At 52.3% G+C, this 21737-nt stretch overlaps 1 protein-coding gene across 2 annotated transcripts in view; it reads right to left on the bottom strand.

Annotated features, from left to right (window-relative positions):
* Positions 1-21737, bottom strand: part of HIP1 (huntingtin interacting protein 1) — a 130913-nt gene that overhangs the window by 19547 nt on the left and 89629 nt on the right. For both annotated transcript variants that reach the window (XM_060173471.1, XM_007517953.3), the window contains 13 exons: positions 21646-21707; positions 19448-19588; positions 16300-16357; positions 10137-10212; positions 9922-10062; positions 8199-8296; positions 6906-6978; positions 6194-6377; positions 4377-4465; positions 2694-2810; positions 1766-1867; positions 1442-1585; positions 286-421 (listed from right to left, as the gene is read on the bottom strand). In XM_060173471.1, the coding sequence (XP_060029454.1) occupies positions 286-421; positions 1442-1585; positions 1766-1867; positions 2694-2810; positions 4377-4465; positions 6194-6377; positions 6906-6978; positions 8199-8296; positions 9922-10062; positions 10137-10212; positions 16300-16357; positions 19448-19588; positions 21646-21707 (1421 nt within the window). The remainder of the gene's footprint in view (positions 1-285; positions 422-1441; positions 1586-1765; positions 1868-2693; positions 2811-4376; positions 4466-6193; positions 6378-6905; positions 6979-8198; positions 8297-9921; positions 10063-10136; positions 10213-16299; positions 16358-19447; positions 19589-21645; positions 21708-21737) is intronic.

The raw sequence follows: 21737 nt of genomic DNA, 5'->3' as shown, positions 1-21737 counted from the left end.
CCATGGACAGCACCCAGGGAGCCCCATGGATGGTGGGGTAGGGCTGTTCAGGGGTATCATACACATAAGGGAGATACCGGGTTCATGCCTCAGCACCACATTAAAACAACAGTCAAGGACCAGTTCCAGTGGGCAGTGAACCACTGACCAAAACAGTACTGTAGTGTGGTGTGTGTGTGTGTGTGTGTTCCTGTGCCCCCAGGTGATTTTGACAGCAGCCTGGCCCACACCTATGGGAGCTGAGTGCCTAGGGAGGACAGCACAGAGCTGGGTGGGGGAAGGTACCTGCAGAGCCAGCGCAGCTCACGACCGAGGGCTCCTCCAGCTGCTGCAGGGCCTCCCGGATCACCTGCTCTGCTGCCTTCCTCGCCTCCATCAGCAGTGTTTTCCGCTGCTGCTTCTCAAGTTGGCACATGGATTCCTGGAAACAGCGTGGGGAGTTGAGCCTATGCCCCAGGGCCTGCCGGGACCTTCTGCTCCAGCTCCAGAGTCTCAATCCCACATCCGGTCTAAGAGGTTGTGTGGTAGGAAAGTGAGGATTCACATGCCCGAGGTCCTGAATTCAGTACTGGGCACTGAGCATGCCACACTGATGCTCTGGTTCTCTCTTCTCTCTCACTCATGTTAAAGAAACAAATGTCCATCTATCATTTATTTATTTACTTATTTATTTCTGTAGAGTCTGGTCGAGAAAGAGAGGTGGGGATCAGGCTCAAACGTGGGTTGTGCACAAGGCACAGCAGCACTGTCCAAGTGAGCTGTTTTGCTGATCCCCAAACTGCTTTACTTTCACTTTTTCTGCTTTGCTGCTCTGGAGCAATGAATCCAGAGCCTCACACATATGGAACAAAAGGGCCACCTTAGGCTGATGATGTTTTCCTATGCTTTTACTCTGGGAAGAGAGAAAGGAGTGTCTATCTTTCTCTCCCCGTCTGTCTTCCCCTCCTCTCTCCATTTTTCTCTGTCCTATCCAACAATGACATCAATAACAACAACAACAATAATCACAACAACGATAAAAAAAAAACAAAAAAACAGGGCAACAAAAAAGGAAAAAAACAGCCTCCAGGAGCAGTGGATTTGTGGTGCAGGCACTGAGCTCCAGCACCCTGGAGGCAAAAAAAAAAAAAAAAAAGTGACCCAAATCTTGGCATCGCATCTCAGGTGGTGAGCCCTGGCCAAGCAGCTGGGCACAGCGGTGGCTCTTCTGCTCTGTGTATAGGCGAGAGTCCCTCGGCACAGGAGGTGGTGAGGCTGGACCCCAGAAACCCTTTCCTATTTGTGGGGAGATAGTGTCCAGAGCATCCCTCTTCAGGTGACCACGAGAGAGGTTGACTTCCTTCACCCACTCTGTGAGCAGCATTGGGCACTGGCAGCCAGGCCCATGCTCAGGAGGAAGCCCTGACTCATCTCCCCATCCTCCCCAGAAAGAGAGTCTTGCCTGCATGCTGCCCAGGTCCCGCTGCGTCTGTTCCAGCTGTGCCCGGACTTGGGCCAGTTCCTCCTCCTGATGTGCGCAGGTGCTCACCAAGTCCAGCCGCTCCTGCTGCAGGGCCTCCATCTGGGCCGCCCGCTTGGATTCCGACTGCAATGGCGGCCACAAGAGAGGATGGGGTCAGGGGGAACCAGAGGCCTCTGTCTTTCTCACCAGCCACTGTCAACCCCCTGGGAGTACCCCATCACAGAGGGGACGGGCTGGGAGATGGTGGTCCCCAATACTGGAGGGGAAGGGGAGGAAGAGGGGAGGCAGGGGTGCGGTGCCCACCTCAACAGAAGCGTCCAGGCTGTTCTGGACCAGCTGTAGCTCCTGTTTGCTGCTGGCCAGTTCTCGCTTCAGGCTCTCAAGGACTTCCGTCTGCTCGTGAGTCTGGAACACAAGACAGTCAGCGGCTCTGACCAGGGCTCTGGGAACAAACCAGGGAGGGTCACAGTGGGTGAAGTGCTGGCCTTGCAGGCGTGCTCTGCAAATGTGGCACTTGAGCCTACACCACTTCTCAGCAGAACTGGGTTTTCACACCCCCCCCAGAGTTTTTTTTTTTTTCCCAGTTCAGGTAGAGAGAGAAGGAGACAGAGAGACAGCACAGTACTGGAGCTTCCCTCAGGCCAGAGCGCCTCTTATTTGGGGTGGGAGTTTAAAGCTGGGCCACTGACAGATTGTTGGCCTTGCCTATGAGACACCCTTGTTTTGATCCCTGGCACCAGATGAAAACTACGACTAGAATTCCTTGGAAGAAGGGTGTTGTGCTTTGCTCTGTCTTGCTCATTAAAAACTAACACCAATAGGGAGTTGGGCGGTAGTGCAGCAGGTTAAGCGCACATGGCGCAAAGTGCAAGGATCGGCGTAAAAATCCCAGCTCCCCACCTGCAGGGGAGTCGCTTCACAAGCAGTGAAGCAGGTCTGCAGGTGTCTATCTTTCTCTCCCATTCTCTGTCTTCCCCTCCTCTCTCCGTTTCTACCTGTCCTATCCAACAACAAAGACATTGACGACAACAACAACAATAATAACTACAATAATAAAACAACAAGGGCAACAAAAAAGAGTAAATAAATGAATAAATAAATATTTAAAAAAACTAACACCAATCACCACTTCCATGCTCGACGTGGAGCCTTTCCAGAACCACACAGGGAGGTCCCACTGGCGGACTCAGCCTCTCTGTATGCAGCCCCCCCCCCCCCCCATTTCACTCACCTTCTTCTGGGCCTGCTCGCTGAGGCGCTGGAAGGAATCCTCCACTTCCTGCTTCTCCCGCTCCATGTCTGCCTGTGCCTGCCTGGCCAGGGACACCTGCTTGGTCACCTCAGCATTCTGTAAAGGAGCAATGGGGTCTCCAATGGGCTTAGCTCATTCTGCCCCCTCCCCCTTTGTTTGTGTCTGGGGTTTGACACACATGACTCCACCCCTCCAGGCTGATTTCTTTCAGAGAGACAGAGACAGTGAGAGAGGGAGGGAGAGACATCACAGCACTGATGCTTCCTCCAGTGCGACAGCACCTCCTGTGCGGTGTGCCGGGGAGAGAATCTGGGCTGTGCACATGCAAGTCCGGGGCTCTGCCAGGTGTACTAGCTCGCCGCCCCCTGGGTGTAGTGGCAGACTCTCCGTCATGGGGTCCTGAATTCCACATGCCAGGTGATGCTCTTTCTCTCAGTTCCTTCCTCCTTCTTTTCTCTCCCTCTCTCCCTCTCTCCCTCTCTCTCTTTCCTTTTCTTTTTTTGCCTCCAGGGTTATCGCTGGGGCTCGGTGCTTACACTATGAATTCACTGCTCCTGGAGGCCATTTTTCCCCATTTTGTTGCCCTTTGTTGTTGCTGGACAGGACTGAGAGATATTGAGAGAGGAGGGGAAGACAAAGAGGGGGAGAGAAAGACAGACACCTGCATTGCTTTCACGGCTTGTGAAGTGACCCCCCTGCAGGTGGGGAGCCGGGGCTTCGAACCAAGATCCTTATGCAGATCTTTGCGCTTTATGCCATGTGCGCTTAACCTGCGGTGCTACCGCCTGGCCCCCTTTTCCTTTCTTCCATTTCATCTTTCTATTTACTTTTACCAGATCACTGCTTAGCTCTGGCTTGTGGTGGTACAGAGGATCGAACCTGAGACCTTGAAGTGTCAGGCATGAGAGTCTGTTTGCAGAACCATTATGTTCTCACTCCAGCCCTATATTTATTTATTTTACTGCCACCCAGGTTATTACTGGGGCTCCGTGTATGCACAAATCCACCTCTCCTAGCAGTATTTCCCCCCTCTCCTCCTTTTATTTTGATAGGACAGAAGTTGAGAGGGGGAGGGATAATAGAAATGGAAAGGTGGAGACACTTGCAGCACCGTTTCACCCCTTGTGAAGCTTTCCTCCTTGCAGGTGGGGACTGGGGACTTGAACCTGGGTTTGTGTAAGCTCAAGTGGGTGGGCCTCAGCTGGGCCTTAAAACATTTATTAATGGTAGGGAGAGAGAACCAGAAATCACTGTGGCACATGTGAGTGATATGGAGATTGAACTCAGGACCTCATGCTTGAGAATCCAAAGCTTTATCCACTCCACTCCCTCCCAGGCAACGCCCTTAGCCGTGTCTTAAGGGACACCTGACGCCTGCACCCTGAACACGGAGGGCTGGGCCCAGGGACCACTGCTGTCCTCAGACACCTGAGAGCTCAGGAAAGGATGGTGGTTGGTGGCTGACGTCTAAGAAGTCATAGGGGCCAGAAAAGCCGTGGTTCCCAAGAAATGGGGTGCCAGCTAGTGGGCGGTTACCACCCAGTGGGCGGGGCTCTGCAGGGGGCGGGTCTGGGTTCTTCAGGGGCGGGTCTGCTCTTCAGGGGGAGGGGCTGAGCTCTGCAGGGGGCGGGACTGACCGCTGCAGGGGCGGGGCGGGCCTACCTTGCGCAGCAGGTCTGCGTGGCTCTGCACCAGCTCACTGTATTTCTCCTTCAGCTTGCTGTACCGCTGCTCATTGGCCTGGGCCTTCCCTGCTCGCCAGGGACCAAGGTCACAGTCAGCTCTGTACGTGCCCTCTACCCCCCTGCCAGCGCCCCGGGATGTGCTCCCTCTGCCCATCAATGCCTGCACGTTCCCCTCCCTCAGGTTCTGCGTAGGGGTGGGAGACAGATCAGCCAGTAGAGCACAAGCCTGGCCTTGTGTGAGGCTCTGGGTTCTAGTCCAGACACCACGGGTAGCATCTGCATTTGGTAGAGCCTCGCGCGGCATCTCTCCCTTCTCTCCTCCGTTGGTCTCTCCCTGGCTCCTCTATGTCTTCTTCTTCTTTTTAATCTTTTTATTTATTATTGGATAGAGAGAAATTGAGAGGGGAAGGAAAGAGAAAGGGGAGAGAGACAGAGGAACACCTGCAGCCCTGCTTCACCCCTCGTGAAGCTTCCCCCCCTGCAGGTGGGGACCAGGGGCTCGAACCCAGGTCCTTGGGCACTGTAATGTGTGCACTTAACCAGGTGTGCCACTGCCTGACCCCTCTCCTCTATTTCTCTAAATAAAAAGTGAACGAACTGGGCCTGGGGGTAGCTCAGCAGTGTCAGGTCTGTGTGAGCCGCTGGGTTCTTTCCCTGACACTACATAAACAAACAAACAATTCTAAGAATTCACCTGATTCAAGTTATTCCACAGATTCTGGCCTTTTAAAGCAGTGACTCCCACACAGCATTTATATGGGTCAGTGTTTGTGGCTGTTGATTTTAAACAATTTTAAAGCTATTTGTTGAATATTATTATGTTTCTCTTCTTTCTTTGTTATTTATTTGAATTTGTAGAGCCAGGGCCTCATGGATATGCGAGCTCACTGCTCTGGGTTACTTTTACATTTAGATAGAAGGACACAAGAGAGAAAGGGAGAGGAACCGGGTAGTGGCGCACCTGGTTGAGTGCACACGTTACAGTGCACAAGGACTCTGGTTCAAGCCCCCGGCCCCTACCTGCTGGGGGAAAGCTTTATGAGTGGTGAAGCAGGGCTGAAGGTGTCTCTCTGTTTTTCTCCTTTTCTGTCTCCTCCCTTTTCTCAAATTCTGGCTGTTTCTATTAAATAAATAAAGATAATAAAAAATAAATTTTTAAAAAAGGGGGGAGATACCGTAATGCCAGAGCTCCCCCAGTTGCTGTGGCACCTCCTATGTGGTGCTGGGATTCCAACCTGGTCTGTGTGTACAGTGATGCAGGCACCCTACCCAGTGAGCTATCTCTCTGGCCTAATGTTTTTTTGTTTGCTTTAAAGATTTTATTTATTAACTCATGAAGAATGATAGGCAGAGAGAAAGAAAAACAGAACCAGATATCACTTTGGTACATGGTGCTGCCGGGGACTGATCTTGGGACCTCATGCTCAAGAGTCCAGTGCTTTACCCACTGTGCCACCTCCCGAACTCACTATTTGTTTTCTATCACTTGTTTCATCTGAGATGGAGAAAGAGAGAGACAGAGATGGAAAGCCAAAACCTTACACAGGCATATGCACCACCGGGGATTGAGCCTAGAGCCTCCAGCATGCAAGCCCTGTGTTCTGACAGCTGAGCTATTTCCTGGCTACATCATCCTACTCACCCCACCTCCAGGCACTCAGCTGGGCGCCCCATAGGGGGCTGTCCCCCACATCTGTTGAGACTCCAACTGGCCGTGTCTTCCACCCAATGCGCCGGGCCCCACTCCCCCAGCCTCCCTCCGCCCTCCAGGCCCAGCCCCACCCTGCCCCTCACGCTCAATCTCCGTCAGGCTGCGCTGAGCCTTTTCCGTGTCCTCCCGCTTCCTCTTGAGCTCATCCAGTTCTGCTCGCAGGAACTCGCAGTCGTCGGCTGCCTGCTGCCGCAGGTGCTGCTGCTCGGCCAGCTCCGCCTCCAGCTCACTCACCTGGCCCTTGAGCTGCAGCATGGCTCGCTGACTCTGCAGGGGACCCAGCTGGTGAGTGGGGGTCCCACACAAAGGGGGGTGCTGGACAGGAAAAGCGAGCCCTCGCCAGTCTCCAGCACTGACCTGATGGAAGGCTGGGCTTTACAACCTGACCCTCCCAAGGGCCTCACAAGTGGGGGCCTCCAGGCTGGCACAGGTCACCTCACACCCCACCAACAGAGCCCCAGGGGTGGGAAGGGGGGTGTCCCAGAGGAGAGTGACACTGTCCAGCTTCAGGTCAGAGGAGCAGACGCAGGACACAAGCCCCACTCAGCCTGTCACAAGATCAGGCCTTCCTGCCACTGGGTCACGGCCTGAAGTCATATTCCTGCTGAGCACTGGGCCACAGGGGCCATGCTGTGCTTGGAGTGATGGAGCGCAGAGGACGGCCAGCTCCTTCTGCTGTTTTTACATGCCCCCACCCCTCCATAAGAGGGATGTCTCCCAACAAGTGTCCAGGAGAAGTAGACGTGAGCCCCTCTGCCTCTTCCGAGCCCAGTGCAGAACAGGGGCCCCAAATACCTCAGTCTTCAGGCTCTCCAGCTGTGCTTTCAGGGCTGCAATCTCTCTGTGCAGCTGCTCGATGATGTGATCCCTGTGAACAGAACACGTGTCTGCTCCCACCCCTCTTCTCATCTAACTTAATGCTACAGGGACATCAAGTGCTGGAGGTGAAGCCAAGGCTGCTGTGATTGGTGCTTCACTGGCCCAATATTCAGTTTAAACTTCTTAGAATGTAGGGAAGGAGAGAAAGAGGTAGAAACAGAGAGAGAAGGAGGGTGAGAAAGGGAGGGAGGGAGAGGGAGAGAGAGGATGGAGGGAGAGGGAGAGAGGGAGGGGGAGGGGGAGGGAGAAGGAGAGGGAGAGGAAGAGGGAGAGAGAGGGAGAGGAGATAGCACTGCTCCACCATCCATGGAACTTTGTCAGTGCTGTGCATGGTGCTGAGAGGAGAGACCGCACAACCCTGCCCCACCCTTCATGGGGCTCCCTGGGTGCTGAGACCACCCCCTCCCAACAGCCCTGCCCCACCCCCCATGGGGCTCCCTGGGTGCTGTCCATGGTGCTTAGAAGGAGAAACTCCACAGCCCTGCTTAACCATCCATGGGGTTCTGAGAGAGGAGAGACCCCCATGGCCCTGCTCCACCATCCATGGGGCTCCCTGAGTGCTGTTCATGGTGCTGAGAGAGAAGAGACCCCATAGTCCTGCCCACCATCCATGGGACTCCCTGGTTGCTGTCCATGGTGCTGCTATGGTGTTTGGACTGGCCGTAGGACCTCATGCATGGAAGGCATGCACTCTGCACACTGAGTCACCTCCCAGACCCCCCCACACTTCTCCATTAAATGTAAGCAGAGATCAGGGGAGGAAGTTAAGAGCTGGTATTAATTTGGGGCCAAACTTTGTAATTCCATAAAGCACTCTGATGATCAACATGTTATTAGTCCTACCCATAGGGGGGTCACCGCTCTTCCAGCCTCTTGACTTTCCTCTGGGGACAAAGAGACACAGAGTGGAGGGTAAGATGGCTGGGAGGTAGTGCAGTGGCTAGAGTAACTGGACTCTCAAGAATGATGCTCTGAGTTCTGTCCCTGGAACTTCATGTGCCACACCGATGCTCTGATTTTCTCTCTCTCTCCCCCCATTGTTTTCATAACTAACTAACTAACTAAATGAGTGAATAGCTGAGGAGGAAGATGCTGAGCTGAGAAGCCTGAGCAAGGACCCTGGATAACGTGGCTTGGCCAGATGCTGCCGGTCAGAGCAGGGCTTCCCTCAATCCCAGTTCCCTCTACTTGCGGCCTCCCAGGACTCACTTCTCATCCTTGTTCACACCATTCTGACTGTTGAAATTGAAGGGATCACTGCTGAACGAGCTGCCAAAGATGTCATCAAACTTGTTGTCAAAGGCATTCTGTGTGGGCATAGAGGAGGAAGGACATGGTTAGCGATCTGGTGGATTTCTCTCTCTCTCTGCAGCTCAGTGAGTGAAGGGGAGGAAGGAACCATTTCTCAGTTCAGTTCAGATCCACATATGGCCCTTGCCTATGGGGCAGGCAGCCCTGTCTATGACCAAGTCAGGTTAGAAAGTGACTGAACTGGACAAAACCAAGAAGCCCTTGTCAGACTCCCCCCCTCCCCACACCAGTGGAAAGAGCCAAGTGTCACATGCGTTGATAGTGTAAGAATCCTAATGGATTAAAACATTAAATGGAGGGGGTGGAGAGATGACAGCTGGTAGTTGAGTGGACAAGTTACAATGCCCAATGACCCCGGTTCAAGCCCCTGGTCCCCACCTGCAGGGGGGAGGCTTTACAAATGGTGAAGCAGGGCTCTGTCTGTCTCTCTAGCTTCCCCTTCCCTCCTAATTTCTCTGTCTCTATCCAATAAATAAACAATAAAAACGAAATAAAACTTTACATGGATTGACTGTGTATGAACCCCAGCTGGCGAGAAGGTGGGGGCCCCTAAGATGGAGCTGAACCTCAGCGGTGCCAAGGTGAGGGGGATGGAGAGCGACTTAGATATTACCAAGAGAGGCAGCTACGTGAAAAGTCAGGACAGAAAAAGGTGGCTGTGCGAGAGGGCCTCTCCCAGGAATTAACAAGTGGTGCTGATAACACAGCTCTGAAATAGGGTCCAAAGTCGAACACTGGTGGTGGGGGTGGGGTGGGGAGGGGAAACAGCTCACTGCTTTTTGCCATGCGCACGAATGAGGTTCAAGCCCTGTCCCCACTCTATTGAAGGAAGCTTCAGTGCTGTGGTCGGTCTCTCTCTCTCTCTCTCTCTCTCCTTTCCTCTCTTTCTCAAAAATAAACAAACGAACCAAATAAATATCAGGCACTGTCATCTGGGGAACAGCCCAAGGCCCCAGGTTCAAGCCTCAGCACTGGCACGTGCCTGTGTGATGTTCCAGCTTCTCTCTATATACACATACGAAGACAATGAACTCACACTGCACTGAAGTTGATGCAGAACTGCACCAGTGGCCGGGTGGTGGCGCACCTGGTAGCGTGCATGTTACAGTGCTCAAGGACCCAAGTTTGAGTTCCTGGGCCCCCACCTGCAGGGGAAAAGCTTTGCGAGTAGTGAAGCAGGGCTGCAGGTGTCTCTTTGTCTCTCTCCCTTTCTATCTTCCCCTTCTCTCTGGATTTCTGGCTGTCTTTATCCAATAAATAAAGATTAACAAATAAGAAGAAGGAGAAGGAGAAGAAGAAGAAGATGAGGAAGAAGAAGAGGAAGAGGAAGAAGAAGAACTGTACCAGATGTGAACTCCCATCTGGAGCCCCATCTGTGACTCAGAAGCCTTCTTTGGCGAGAACATCTGAGGACCCGGTTCAGGAGAAGTGCCCCACCCCTGCCCTGGCACTGCCAGAGTCAGCCCACCAGCCCCCCTGAATGTGGTTGTACCATCCCCCACCTCTACTGCCAGCGGAGTACTGTAAGCAAATCGGATGGTCTAAGTCGCTGGCTTGGACCACACAGGGAAGGAAGCCTGTTGCTGGACACTGCCCGGCCCCCCTTCCCGCACGGCGTCACCTGCTGGGAGGCATCCATGTCCATGAGGTCATCCTTGTCCAGGACCGGCTCGCTGTCGGGGGACGAGGCCTCGGCGGGGATGACCACCACAGGGCTGATGTGCTCTGACAGCGCAGAGGCCCGGAGGAAGTTGGGCGGGTTCTGGAGAGGGCAGGGAGGCAAACCCTCAGCTTGGCTCGCCTCCCACTGGGAGGGGCCCTGGGCCCCCCACTTACCTCAGGCAGCTGAGGGATTTGGATGAGCCGCTTGAAGTACTGTAGGTTGCAGGAGCGGTAGAACAGATCTTTCAACCTGGGGGTGCAGACGGGCCTGAGGGGGTGCTTGCTGCCTTCCCCAGCCCCCAGATGGGGCAGCAAAACCACCTGGCTTCCAGGCTGCCTGCCCAACCTAAAGGCCTGGGCTGTCAAGGAGATGGGCTCCATGGCGCTGGGTTCAATTGTGACGCTCTCAGGGGGAAGAGGCTTTTCTGCCAGGCCTCCTTCCCTGTGGCTTCCCAGGGCTCACAGGACAGAGCCTCTGGGGATTTTTGCCTCACCAGGGAGTTACGGCAGTTTGAAGGTGGAGGAATGCAAGGTGTGATGCTCATAAAAAAAAAAAAAACCAACCAACAAACAAAATAAACCAATGGGTTTTCTATACTTTTTTTTTTTACTAGAGCCCTACTCAGGTCTGGCTGATGGTGGTGCGGGGGATTGAACCTGGGACTTTGGAACGTCAGGCATGAGTCTTTTGCGGAACCATTATGCTGTCTGCCTTCCACCCTCTACACTTTTTATTTAGTCTTATTCTCTGTTGTCACTGGGATCTCACACAGGCCTGACTTCACTGCTCGTAACTGTTGTTTTTTTTTTCTGATGGGGAGGGGGGAGAGTGAGAGAGCGAGAGAGTGAGTATGTGCATGTGAAAGAGACCACAGCATCAGAACTTCCTTCAGTGCAGTGGGACTTGACCAGGACTTGAACCTAGACCAGGCAAATGGCAAAGCAGAACACTATCCAAGTGAATCCAAGTGAGTATTTCCTTGACTCTGGGATGGCATTTTCAAATCGAGAGAGAGAGGGAGAGAGGGAGAGGGGGAGAGGGAGAGAGGGAGACAGGGAGAGAGAGAGAGAGGCAGAGAGGGAGAGAAAGAGAGAGAGGGAGAGAAAAAGGAAAGAGAGAGAAAAGAGAGAAGACTATAGCACCGAAGCTTCTTCATTGCTGTGGCATTGCCCCACGTGGTGTACCCCAGGGACCCCAACCTGGGCCAGGCATAAGGCAAAGCCTTATGTTTAAATATATATATGTTAAACCCTTTTATTTAAATATACTTTTGCCATCAGGGCCCTGCTCAGTTCTGGCTTATCTTTGGCCAGGGGTTGACTCTGGGGCCTCAGAGCCTTAGACACATGATGCACTGCTGCATCAACAACAGCCTGTTGTTTCCACAAAGTATAAGAGATAGTTTACTTATCCTCCTTTTCCTTTCTTCCTTTTCTTTCTTTCCTTCCTTTTCATCTGTCTTCCATGAGTGAAGCCTTTGGTAGTTGTCCTTCACTTCTTTGCTTATTTCACTTCCATCACCTCCAGTTCCATCTGCTTTGCTCCTAACAAGACAATCTCACCTCTTATTCCACTGACTCTATGGCATATAGCTTTTCTTTTTGTTTGCCTCCAGCGTTATATCGCTGGGGCTAGGTGCCGGCACTACGAATCCACTGCTCCTGGTAGCCATTCCCCCCCAGCCCCATTTTATTGGATTTCTTCTTCTAGCGTTCACCCTTCTTCCGTAGCCAGTCAACAGCATCAGGTTGAGCCTGATGTAAAGTTTCGAGACCTCCTTTGAATCTGGAGAGGTGGCAGTCGTTGACTATGTGGGTCATAGTCTGTCTGGAGCCGCAGGGGCAGTTCGGGTCCTCTCTGGCTCCCCAGCGATGGAACATAGCGGCGCACCGGCCATGGCCTGTTCGATAGCAATTGAGGAGGGCCCAATCATAACGTGCTAGGTCAAAGCCGGGTTGACGCTTGCAGGGGTCTGTGATGAGGTGTTTGTTCTTTACCTCAGTTGACTGCCAGCTCCGTCTCCAAGAGACTGGAACAGAGAAGTTCAGTGTAGGCGTAGGGGACCAGATTGGGTGACGAGATGTCAAGCGTTGGACAGGGTGGGCGAAGATATCCGCGTATATTGGCAGGTCCGGTCGAGCGTAGACGTGGGAAATGAACTTAGATGATGCCGCATCCCAACGAATATCTGGCGGGGCGATGTTGCTAAGAACTGGCAGCCATGGAACCGGGGTGGAACGGATGGTTCCAGAAATTATCCTCACGGAGGAATATAATTTGGAATCGACCAAGTGGACATGGGTGGGGGCTACGGAACCATTATTGGATAGGACAGAAAGAAACTGGGGGGGGGGGGGGAAGAAATAGGGAGAGAGAGAGAGAGAGAGAGACACCTGCTTCACTGCTTGTGAAGCATCTCCCCTGCAGATGGGGAGCTGGGGGCTCGAATCCAGATCCTTACACGGGTCTTTGTGCTTAATACTATGTGCGTTTAAATGGGTGGACCACCGCCCAGCCCCCTGGTCTACAGCTTCTTTATCTGATGAAGTTTATGGGCATTTAGGCTGCTCCCACACTTTGGCTACTGTGGCTAGTACATCTCTGAATACAGGGGCACATATGTCCTGTGAATGAGTGTTTTCATGTCCTTTGGGTAAATGGATGGCAGTGGGACTGCTAGATCATAACATGGTTCCATTTGACTTTCTCTGAGGATAAATCAATGGAAACCACAGGAAATGGGCCATGCAATCAACCAGACCAGGCAGTGCATGCACTAGGTTGCTGCCCAGTCTTCTGAACTCTGCCATGAAGAGGCTCTCGGGGTCTCTGCCTCCTCTTCTTGCAGCTCAGCCCTGAGCACAAAATCCGATGCCTCAGATTCCCTGACGCTGGCCTATTCCTAAGGTATCAGAGCTGTTTTGCCTGAATTCAAGGAGAGGAAGGGGAGACAGTGAGGGAAAGAGGCAGAGAGACACCTGCAGCACTGCTTCACCACTTGCAAAGTTTTTCCCCTGCAGGTGGGGACTGGGGGCTCGAACTCAGGTCCTTGAGCATTGCAACATGAGCTCTCAACCAGGTGCACCACCACCCGGCCCCCGGGAGATGTTTTTTATAAGCCAGAAGAAAGGAAGAAAGAAAGAGAGAAAGAAAGAAAGAAAGAAAGAAAGAAAGAAAGAAAGAAAGAAAGAAAGAAAAGAAAAAAGAAAAAGAAAAAGAGAAAAAGCAGGAAACAAAATGAAGTCACCTGGGGGTTGGGTGGTGGCACAGCGGGTTAAGTGCACATAGTGTGAACCACAAGGATCCCGGTTTGAGCCCCCAGCTGGCTCCCCACCTGTGGGGGGGGTGCTTCACAAACAGTGAAGCAGGTCTGCAGGTGTCTATCTTTCTCTCCCCTGCTCTGTCTTGCCCTCTCTTCACAACTTCTCTCTGCTCTAACAGCAGCAGCAGCAACAATACAACAATGGGAAGAAAGGCCGCCAGGAGCAGTGGATTCGTAGTATAGGCACCAAGCTCCAGCAACAACCCTGGGCTGGAGTGGAATTCCCAGTCTCCCAGAACTAAACCTTCCAGGAACGAAGCCCTGGAACCTGTCTTCTGGGATTCCGGAAGTCATCTATTATTGACTGTTTAGACCGTTCAGATGGAATGGGGGGTGGGGGCGATACAATCCTGAATGTTGCTGCAGAGTTAGCAGGGAAGGCCCAAGCCGGGGCCTTGACTGGCATGAAGAGGTGGGCAGGATAAAGCAAAAGCTCATGGGAGAGGCACTAAACCGCCATGCGCTCCCTCGTCCACCTCTCTCACCACCAGCCTTTCCCCAACTCAGCTCTCTGCCAACAAGCTCAATGGAAGCTGACCTTTTACTTTTCTTTCCATCATCAGAATAATTCTTCCCTCGGCCAGACAAACAATCTCTCCTGGACTAGCTACCAGGTTTATTCATTCATTCAAACACTGATCCAGTGCTTCAGATGCTGGAGTTGTAACTCAGGCTAAGACAGTCAAACAGTGGGGTGGGGATGTGAGGAATCAGGGTGTTTAGAGCACAGGTTCGAACCCTGCTACTGCCCTGTGTCAGAGCTAAGCAGTGCTCTGGTTCCTCTATCATAAAAGATAAACAGGGGGTCGGGTGGTAGTGCAGTGGGTTAAGCGCATGTGGCATGAATCGCAAGGATCGGCGTAAGGATCCCAGTTCGAGCTCCAGCTCCCCACCTGCAGGGGAGTTGCTTCACAAGTGGTGAAGCAGGTCTGCAGGTGTCTTTCTCTCCCCCTCTCTGTCTTCTCCATCTCTCTCCATTTCTCTGTCCTGCCCAACAACGATGACATCAACAACTACAACAATAAAACAATAAGGGCAACAAAAGGGGGGGAAAGCCAATTAAAAAAAAGATAAACAGAGCTGGGGAGACAGCATAATGGTTCTACAAAACACCTTCCTGCCTGAGGCTCTGAGGTCCCAGGTTCAATCCATAGTACCACCATCAGCTAGAACTGAGTAGGGCTCTGGTCTTTCTCTCTGTAACTCTCTCATTAGAGTAAAATAAAGTAATTGATAAAAGGTGGACAGAAACTTTAAAACAACTACAGAGGAAATAAGTGGGGTTCTGGGACGGAGGACAGGCTTTGGGGGCTCAGTGGCATGAGAGCTGGGGGGACCTGGGCTTACATAAGGCAACCCGGCTGCCTCAGTGAAGTAAACAGGCCAGGCAAGTGCCAAGGCCCCAAGGAGGGATGGGGGTGCAAGGGGGTGGGTGCAGAAACGAGGCAGCACCTATGAGGCAGAAACAGCATGGACAGGCCTGAAGCCACAGCAGGCCTCGGGACTAGGTCTCGAGAGACCCAGCAGAGCATGCAGGGTGTGGCTGGGCTCTCACCAGAGTGAGTGGAAGCCACTGACAGGGTGAGCGGGAATTTATGTCCTGACATGGCTGCTATGACTGCTGGTTGGACAGGGATTAGGGGAGCCCCGAGGGGCTGGTGCAGAGTCCTGTGGACACTGGAAAGTTCTCATCAGGCAGCAGTGGCGCTAGAGAGATGGGGACATTGATACTGGGGGACAACTCACTGGGCAGAGCATATGTTGTGGCTCAGGTCTGAGGCCTTGCCTCAAACTCTTTTTAAAATATTTTGTTTTATTTTAATGAGAACGATACAGAGAGAAAAAGACCAGATCACTCCTCAGGTCTGGCTGATGTGTGGTGCTGGGTACTGAGCCTGGGGCTTTGGAATCTCAGGCATGAGAGGCTCTTTACAGAAACATCATGCTGTGTCCCCAGCCTGGGAAGTTCTTTTTCTTTCTGCCTGTCTGCCTGTTTTTGTCTCAATGAAAAAGTTGGGTCAGGTTGGATCGTGTATTCATGAAGGCCCAACAATGCCAGATCAAAGAGATGAACAGAGTCAAGATACATGTGCTGGACGGGGGGCAGTGAGAGAGAGGAATCAGGCTGAGCTTGGGATCTCTGACCTCTGTGGGGGTGGGGGTGTGGATGGGGGTGTCCTGAGCTAGAAGGCTGGGGACTGAAAGCCAAATGCCAGCTAGTTCTCTTCATGTATGGACTCTATAACTAACAACAACAACAGTGAAACAAAACACATTTTCCGTAATAGCAGTAGTGGTAGTAATCATAATGATGACAACCAAACTGATTCTGAGACTTTGACAAAGGTATGAGTGAGGGTCAGCAGAGGAGACAGAAAGGGAAGTGAGGAGAAGAGAGGGGTCTTTTTGGTATCACTGGAACTTTGGTCACTTATGGTGAGTATGTGTGGATCTGTACTCCCAAGTTTTATGATAATATAATAAATCCATGTTAAACCAATTGAAAAGACAGCACAGGGGTTCTGCAGAAGACTTACATGCCAGAGTCTCTGAGGCCTCAGGTTCAATCCCCAGCAACATCATCAGCCAGAGCTGAGAGGGGCTCTGGTTTAAAAAAGAGGCAAAAAGACAAGGCTAGGGAGAAAAAGATTTTCTCAGGATAATCTTGAGACTTCAGCTTGGCACTGAGAAGCCAAACAGCCCTTGCGGCATGTGAGACTGGACTTGGAGAGAAGTGCCCCTGGAGACAGGCAGCAGCAGGTGTCAGGTGTGAGGCCAGAGGCCTTGGGAGGTTTGTAGCAGCACCGGGTGTGAAGCGGGTGAGGAGTCAAAGAGTGAAATCTCTCCTCCCACCTGCCTGGATGGGACTGGGTAGCAGAGGGCAGCTTCCCACAGCCACTGGCAGGCTGCCACTGTCCCATGGCCTCACCCTGCAGGTGCCCTCACCCCTCAGTGATCCCAAAGCAGGTCTTACAGCTCTTGGTGACTTGTCCCCATCACTCAAAGTCACTCACTTTGTGAACTGCTCCATGAAGCGGTCCCGGTGGCCCTGCAGGGTGTCAGCGGGGAGACCTGGGGAGGTGGAAGAGGATGAGAGAGGGGACGGAGGGAGAGAGAGGACTAGTCTTCCTGCGGCAAGTGGTGAGGGTGGGGAATCCTGACATCCCCAGGAGAGTAAGGACCTCAGGTGACTTAACTTAACGGTGACGTATCATTAACTTTTTCCTTACTAGGGGGCGTCAGGCAGTAGCACACTGGGTTAAATGCACAGTATGAAGTGTAAGGAAGTCCATGAACCCGCACAAAGATCCTGGAGTCCCCGGATCCCCACCAGCAGGGGAGTCACTTCACAAGCAATGAAGCAGATCTGCAGGTGTCTTTCTCTCTCCTCTCTATCTCCCCCCCCTTCTCAATTTCTCTCTATCCTATTAAAAAAAAAAGAGAGAGAGATGGCTTCCAGGAGCAGTGGATTTGTAGTGCAGGCACGGAGCCCCAGCAATAACTGTGGAGGCAAAATAAATAAATAAATAAATAAATAAATAAATAAATAAATAAATACTCTTTCCTTGGCAGTAACAAATGTTTCCAACAGAGGAGACTGGGCCCAGAGTGGTCTACAAGAATCCTTATAGGGTTTTTCTAACTTCCTGGACTGCTCCAACTATTCTAAAATGGAGTGTTTATCTTTATTTATTTTAATTTTTTTTTAGTTATTTATTATTGGATAGAGACAGAGAGAAGCTGAGAGGGGAGGGGGAAATAGACAGAGGGAGAAAGACAGAGACACCTGTAGTCCTGCTTCACCACTTGTGAAGCTTTCTTTCTCTCTCTCTCTCTCTCTCTCTCTCTTTCTCTCTCTTTTTGTGGGGACCAGGGGCTTGAACCTGGGTCCTTGCACACTGGAATGTGTGTGCTTAACCAGGTGCGCCACCTCCTGGCCCCTACTGTTTATATTTTATTTAATTTTATTTATTATTATCTTTATTTGTTGGGTAGAGATAATCAGAAATTGAGAGGGTTAGGGTTACGGGGAGGTAGACAGGGAGAGAGGCAGACATCTGTAACCCTGCTTCACCACTTGCAAAGTTTCGCCCTTGCAGGGGGGGACTGGGGGCTCGAACCTGGGCATATGTAACACGTGCACTCAACCAGGTGTGCCACTGTCTGGCCCCTTCCACCCTTCTCCCTGTCTCCCTGTCCCCAGGCTATCTATGTGAGTGCTGTGTGGGTCCAGAACCCTGCTCTATTTTTTTAAAATTTTATTTATTTAATTTTTTTGTAATTTTTTATTTATTTATCTTCCCTTTTGTTGCCCTTTTTTTTTTATTGTTGTTGTAGTTATTGTTGTTGTAGTTGATGTCGTCGTTGTTGGATAGGACACAGAGAGAAATGGAGAGAGGAGGGGAGGACAGAGAGGAGGAGAGAAAGACAGACACCTGCAGATCTGCTTCACCACCTGTGAAGCGACTCCCCTGCAGGTGGGGAGCCGGGGGCTCGAACCGGGATCCTCATGCCGGTCCTTGTGCTTAGCGCCACCTGCGCTTAACCCGCTGCGCTACAGCCCGGCTCCCTTATTTAATTTTTTTTATAATTTTATTTGAGAAAGGTAGAAGAGAGAGAAAGAACCAGACATCACTCTGATACATGTGCTGCCGGGGATTGAACTCAGGACCTCAAGCTTGAGAGTCCAATGTTTTATCCATTGCACCACCTCCCAGACCACCAGAACCCCGCTCTGTAAGGAGGTGGGGGGAGGGAGCGGGCGGTAGCGCAGTGGGTTAAGTGCACATGGTATGAAGCCCAAGGACCGGTATAAGGATTCCGGATCAAGCCCCCAGCTCCCCACCTGCATGGGAGTCACTTCACAGGTGGTGAAACAGGTCTGCAGGGGTCTATCTTTCTCTCCCCCTCTCTTTTCCCCTCCTCCCTCCATTTCTCTCTGTCCTATCCAACAACGACATCAATAACAACAACCATAATAAAAACAACAAGGGCAACAAACGGGGAAATAAAAATAAATAGATATAAAAAAAATTTTTAAAAAAGGAGGTGGGGGTTGGGTTGGTGCAGTAGGTTAAGCGCACGTGGCGCAAAGTGCAAGGACTGGTGTAAGGATCCCGGTTTGAGCCCCTGGCTCCCTACCTGCAGGGGAGTCGCTTCACAGGTGGTGAAGCAGGTCTGCAGGTGTCTGTCTTTCTCTCCCCCTCTCTGTCTTCCCCTCCTCTCTCCATTTCTCTCGGTCCTATCCAACAACAAACAACATTAACAATGGTAATAGTGATAACCACAACGAGGCTACAACAACAAGGGCAACAAAAAAGGGGGAAAAATGGCCTCCAGGAGTGGTGGATTCATGGTGCAGGCACCGAGCCCAGCAATAACCCTGGAGGAATAAAAGAAAAAAAGAGGAGGTGGGAAATTCGGCTCTGGAACATGCAAACACTTTCTACAGGTTTCTCTGCCTTCAGAGCTCCTCTTAGTCCTTTCTTCACTTGTCCTCTCCCCACCCTCCAGCCCTGCCCTCTTGCTCCAAAGGTTGGCTAACCCTAAACACCAAGCGCCAACCTCCCTACTGTGAAACGCACCTGGATTAAGCCCGCTGCTACTGTCCTGGTCCACCAGGGTTATCACTGACGCTCAGTGGCAGCAATATGAATCTACTGTTCCTGGAGGCCATTCCCCCCCTTTTTTCCCCCTTTCTATAAGATAGAGAGAAATTAAGAGGGGAGAAGAGAGAGAAGGAGAGAGACACACCTGCAGACCTGTTTCACTGCTTGTGAAGTCTCCCCCGCTGCAGGTGGGGAGTGGGGCTTTGAACCCTGGCCCTTGCGCATGGTAACGTGCACTTCACTGGGTGTGCTGCTGCTTGCCCCCCTCATATAAATTTTAAAGATTTTATTTTTTCACATAAGGAAGAGAGAGTTTCACAAGAGAGAGCAAGAGAGGTCAGAGCACATGTGGTACATGTGGTGGTGAGGGTGGAACTGGGAGCCTCAGCCACGCAGGTCCTGTGCTCCTACCAGCTGAGCTATTTCCCAGACTGCAAGAAATAAATTATAAGGAAGAAAGACAGCCTGCTGGGTGCCCTAGGGCCCCTTGTTTTTCGGGGCCAGCCTGAGGCCCGGCTGCCTGCCTGCCCGCGGCTCAGAGGCGAGTACTCACACGAGTGCAGTTTGAAGAGAAGCTTGACTGTGTAATCGTAAAGGTGGCTGCAGTCCAAGATGACCTGGATCAGCGGGGCGAGGCGGCACTGGCCGGCCGTGGTGACTGACACCGAGCGCGACATGTCCAGGGACTTGAACACTAGGGGTGGGAGGGGTGGCAGGAGAGCCGGGTCAGGAAGCCAGGCAGCCGGCCATCCTCTAGGGGCACGAAGTGAATTCATGATGGGGGACTCCCCCCAGATCTTGGAGGTGCTGGGGTCCCTGACCCCAGTCTTATCAGAGAGATACACTATATCATTCTGCTGAGTCTCTGATGCTCTGGTTCAAAAGAAGCCCTCGGGGGCTGGCAATATAGCTCACTTGGATAGATGCATTGCTGTGTTCACAACCCAGGTTCAAGCCTGGCCCCCTCCTCCACCCTTTCGAAGGAAGCATCAGTGCTGTGGTCTCTTCCACTCTCTGTGTCTCTATCTGGATTTAGTTGAGCATGGAAGGAAGTTAGGGGAACAGGACACGGTGACAGATTCAGCCTCGTGGAGGAGGGGATGGTGGCAGGAATTGTAGGGCCCTGGCCTGGAAGGTGGCAAAGAGTCTGGCGCTTGTGAGTGTGAGGTGAGGTCTTAAGTTTGATTCCTGGCACTGCACTCGCCAGACTGAGTGATGTGCTGGGTCCTCCCTCCTAAATAAATACACAAATAAGTCTCTTTAAAAGAGAACCCCAGGACTGAAAGGTGTTGCCCCGGTGCCCTATCCAGCCCTTCTCCCTCTCCCTCTCCCTCTCCTGCATGAACTCAGTGGGACAGTAACCTTGAAGGCGAGAAACACTCAGTCTGGTGGTGGCCCTGATGAGCATGGGAGGTGACACACAAACACTGGTCAGAGCACAGAGAAGGGGCAAAAGGCAGCCCCACTGGCTGGTGACCTGCCATAGGTTCTTGGGACACCCAGGAGCCCAGGGTGCATGTCTGGAGAGTCTTCAGGGCAGACAGCATGCAGGGATGGGGAGGAAGAGCCATGGGGGTTCCTGGGGGAGCTGGGTCTGGAAGATCACAAGATCCGGAAGTGGCTCCCCTGTGTCTCACCCCAGAGACCCTGCCACATTTGTTGTCTGTCCCCTGGCCTTTGCTTTTAGCAGTTTGGCCACGAGTCCCCAGTGCACACCCACGGCCAGGGCCGATTTCTCCCTTATGGCAGCTCGGCAGGCTGCACGTGGCCTGGGACCCTGACTCTTCCTGCGGCCCCTGATTGTGGGGCTGTCGGGAGGCCCCTCCAGCCGCCCTGCCTGCACTAATCCCCACTAACTGGGACAGTCTGGCAACCAACAAGACTCCGGCACTGTTCTCATTAGAAGGCAGCTTTTTTTCTTTCTTGATACAAATTAAAAGCAGCTGTCACTACAAGGCGGCTGTCCCTGAGTCCCCTGGCTTCCCCGGGCTGCTCTCTGGCAGGGACTCCCAGCCAGCTCCTCTGCTGCTTTCCAGGAATGTCCCCTGGCATCAGGCGACATGGGAGCGGTGCTTGCGGGTGGTGAAGCCCTCATGCGGGGCTTGTAAGAATGATAAGAGGGGGCCAGGTGGTGGTTATCCTGTGTGAGGACCCAGGTTTGAATCCCCCCTCCCGACCGGCAGGGGGAGGACACATCACAGCTGCAAAGCAGGGCTGCAGGTGTCTCTCTCCCTCTCTATCTCCCCTCCTCTCTCAATTTCTCTCTGTCCTATCCAATAAAAATATAAAAGCTCTCAAGCATGAGGTCCTAAGTTCAATCCCTAGCACTGCATGTGCCAGAGTGATGCTCTGGTTCTTTCTTTCTCTCTCTCTCTTTCAAGCTCACAAATAAGTAAATACTTAAAATCAATTTTTGTAATATGTTTAAATCCATGAGCTTCTAAGAACACCCCACCACTTCCGGAGCTTACCAGGAAATGAAGTGATTGTGCAGAACCTGACTAAAGGCTTTTATCCTGCTCTCTCTGTACAGACCACACAGGAAGGAGAGGGGATGCCAACAGGGAGGAGTGGGGGACAGAGGGCCCCTGAGAGAAGGGGACCTTAAGAACTTCCTGTCCCTGCAGGTGGGACCAAGCATGTGATGTCCCCCGAGTGCCTATCCCCAAGCATGACATGGGCCCACTGGTCTAAGCAGGGTGGCAGGTGGGGACTGAGGTGGTTCCTGAGCAGGAAGGGAGGGAGACTCACCAGTCTGGAAGAGGCTGAGCTCATACTCCAGGTAATCGAACATTTCCACCGTTAGCTGGAAGCTGGACCCAGGGATGCGGGGGAGAGAGCAC

This window comes from Erinaceus europaeus, chromosome 15 (assembly GCF_950295315.1).
Source record: "Erinaceus europaeus chromosome 15, mEriEur2.1, whole genome shotgun sequence".
In the NCBI taxonomy this organism is placed as follows: domain Eukaryota; kingdom Metazoa; phylum Chordata; class Mammalia; order Eulipotyphla; family Erinaceidae; genus Erinaceus; species Erinaceus europaeus.
The sequence above is the reverse complement of the archived record's forward strand: the minus strand, read 5'-3'. Positions and strand labels throughout refer to the sequence as shown.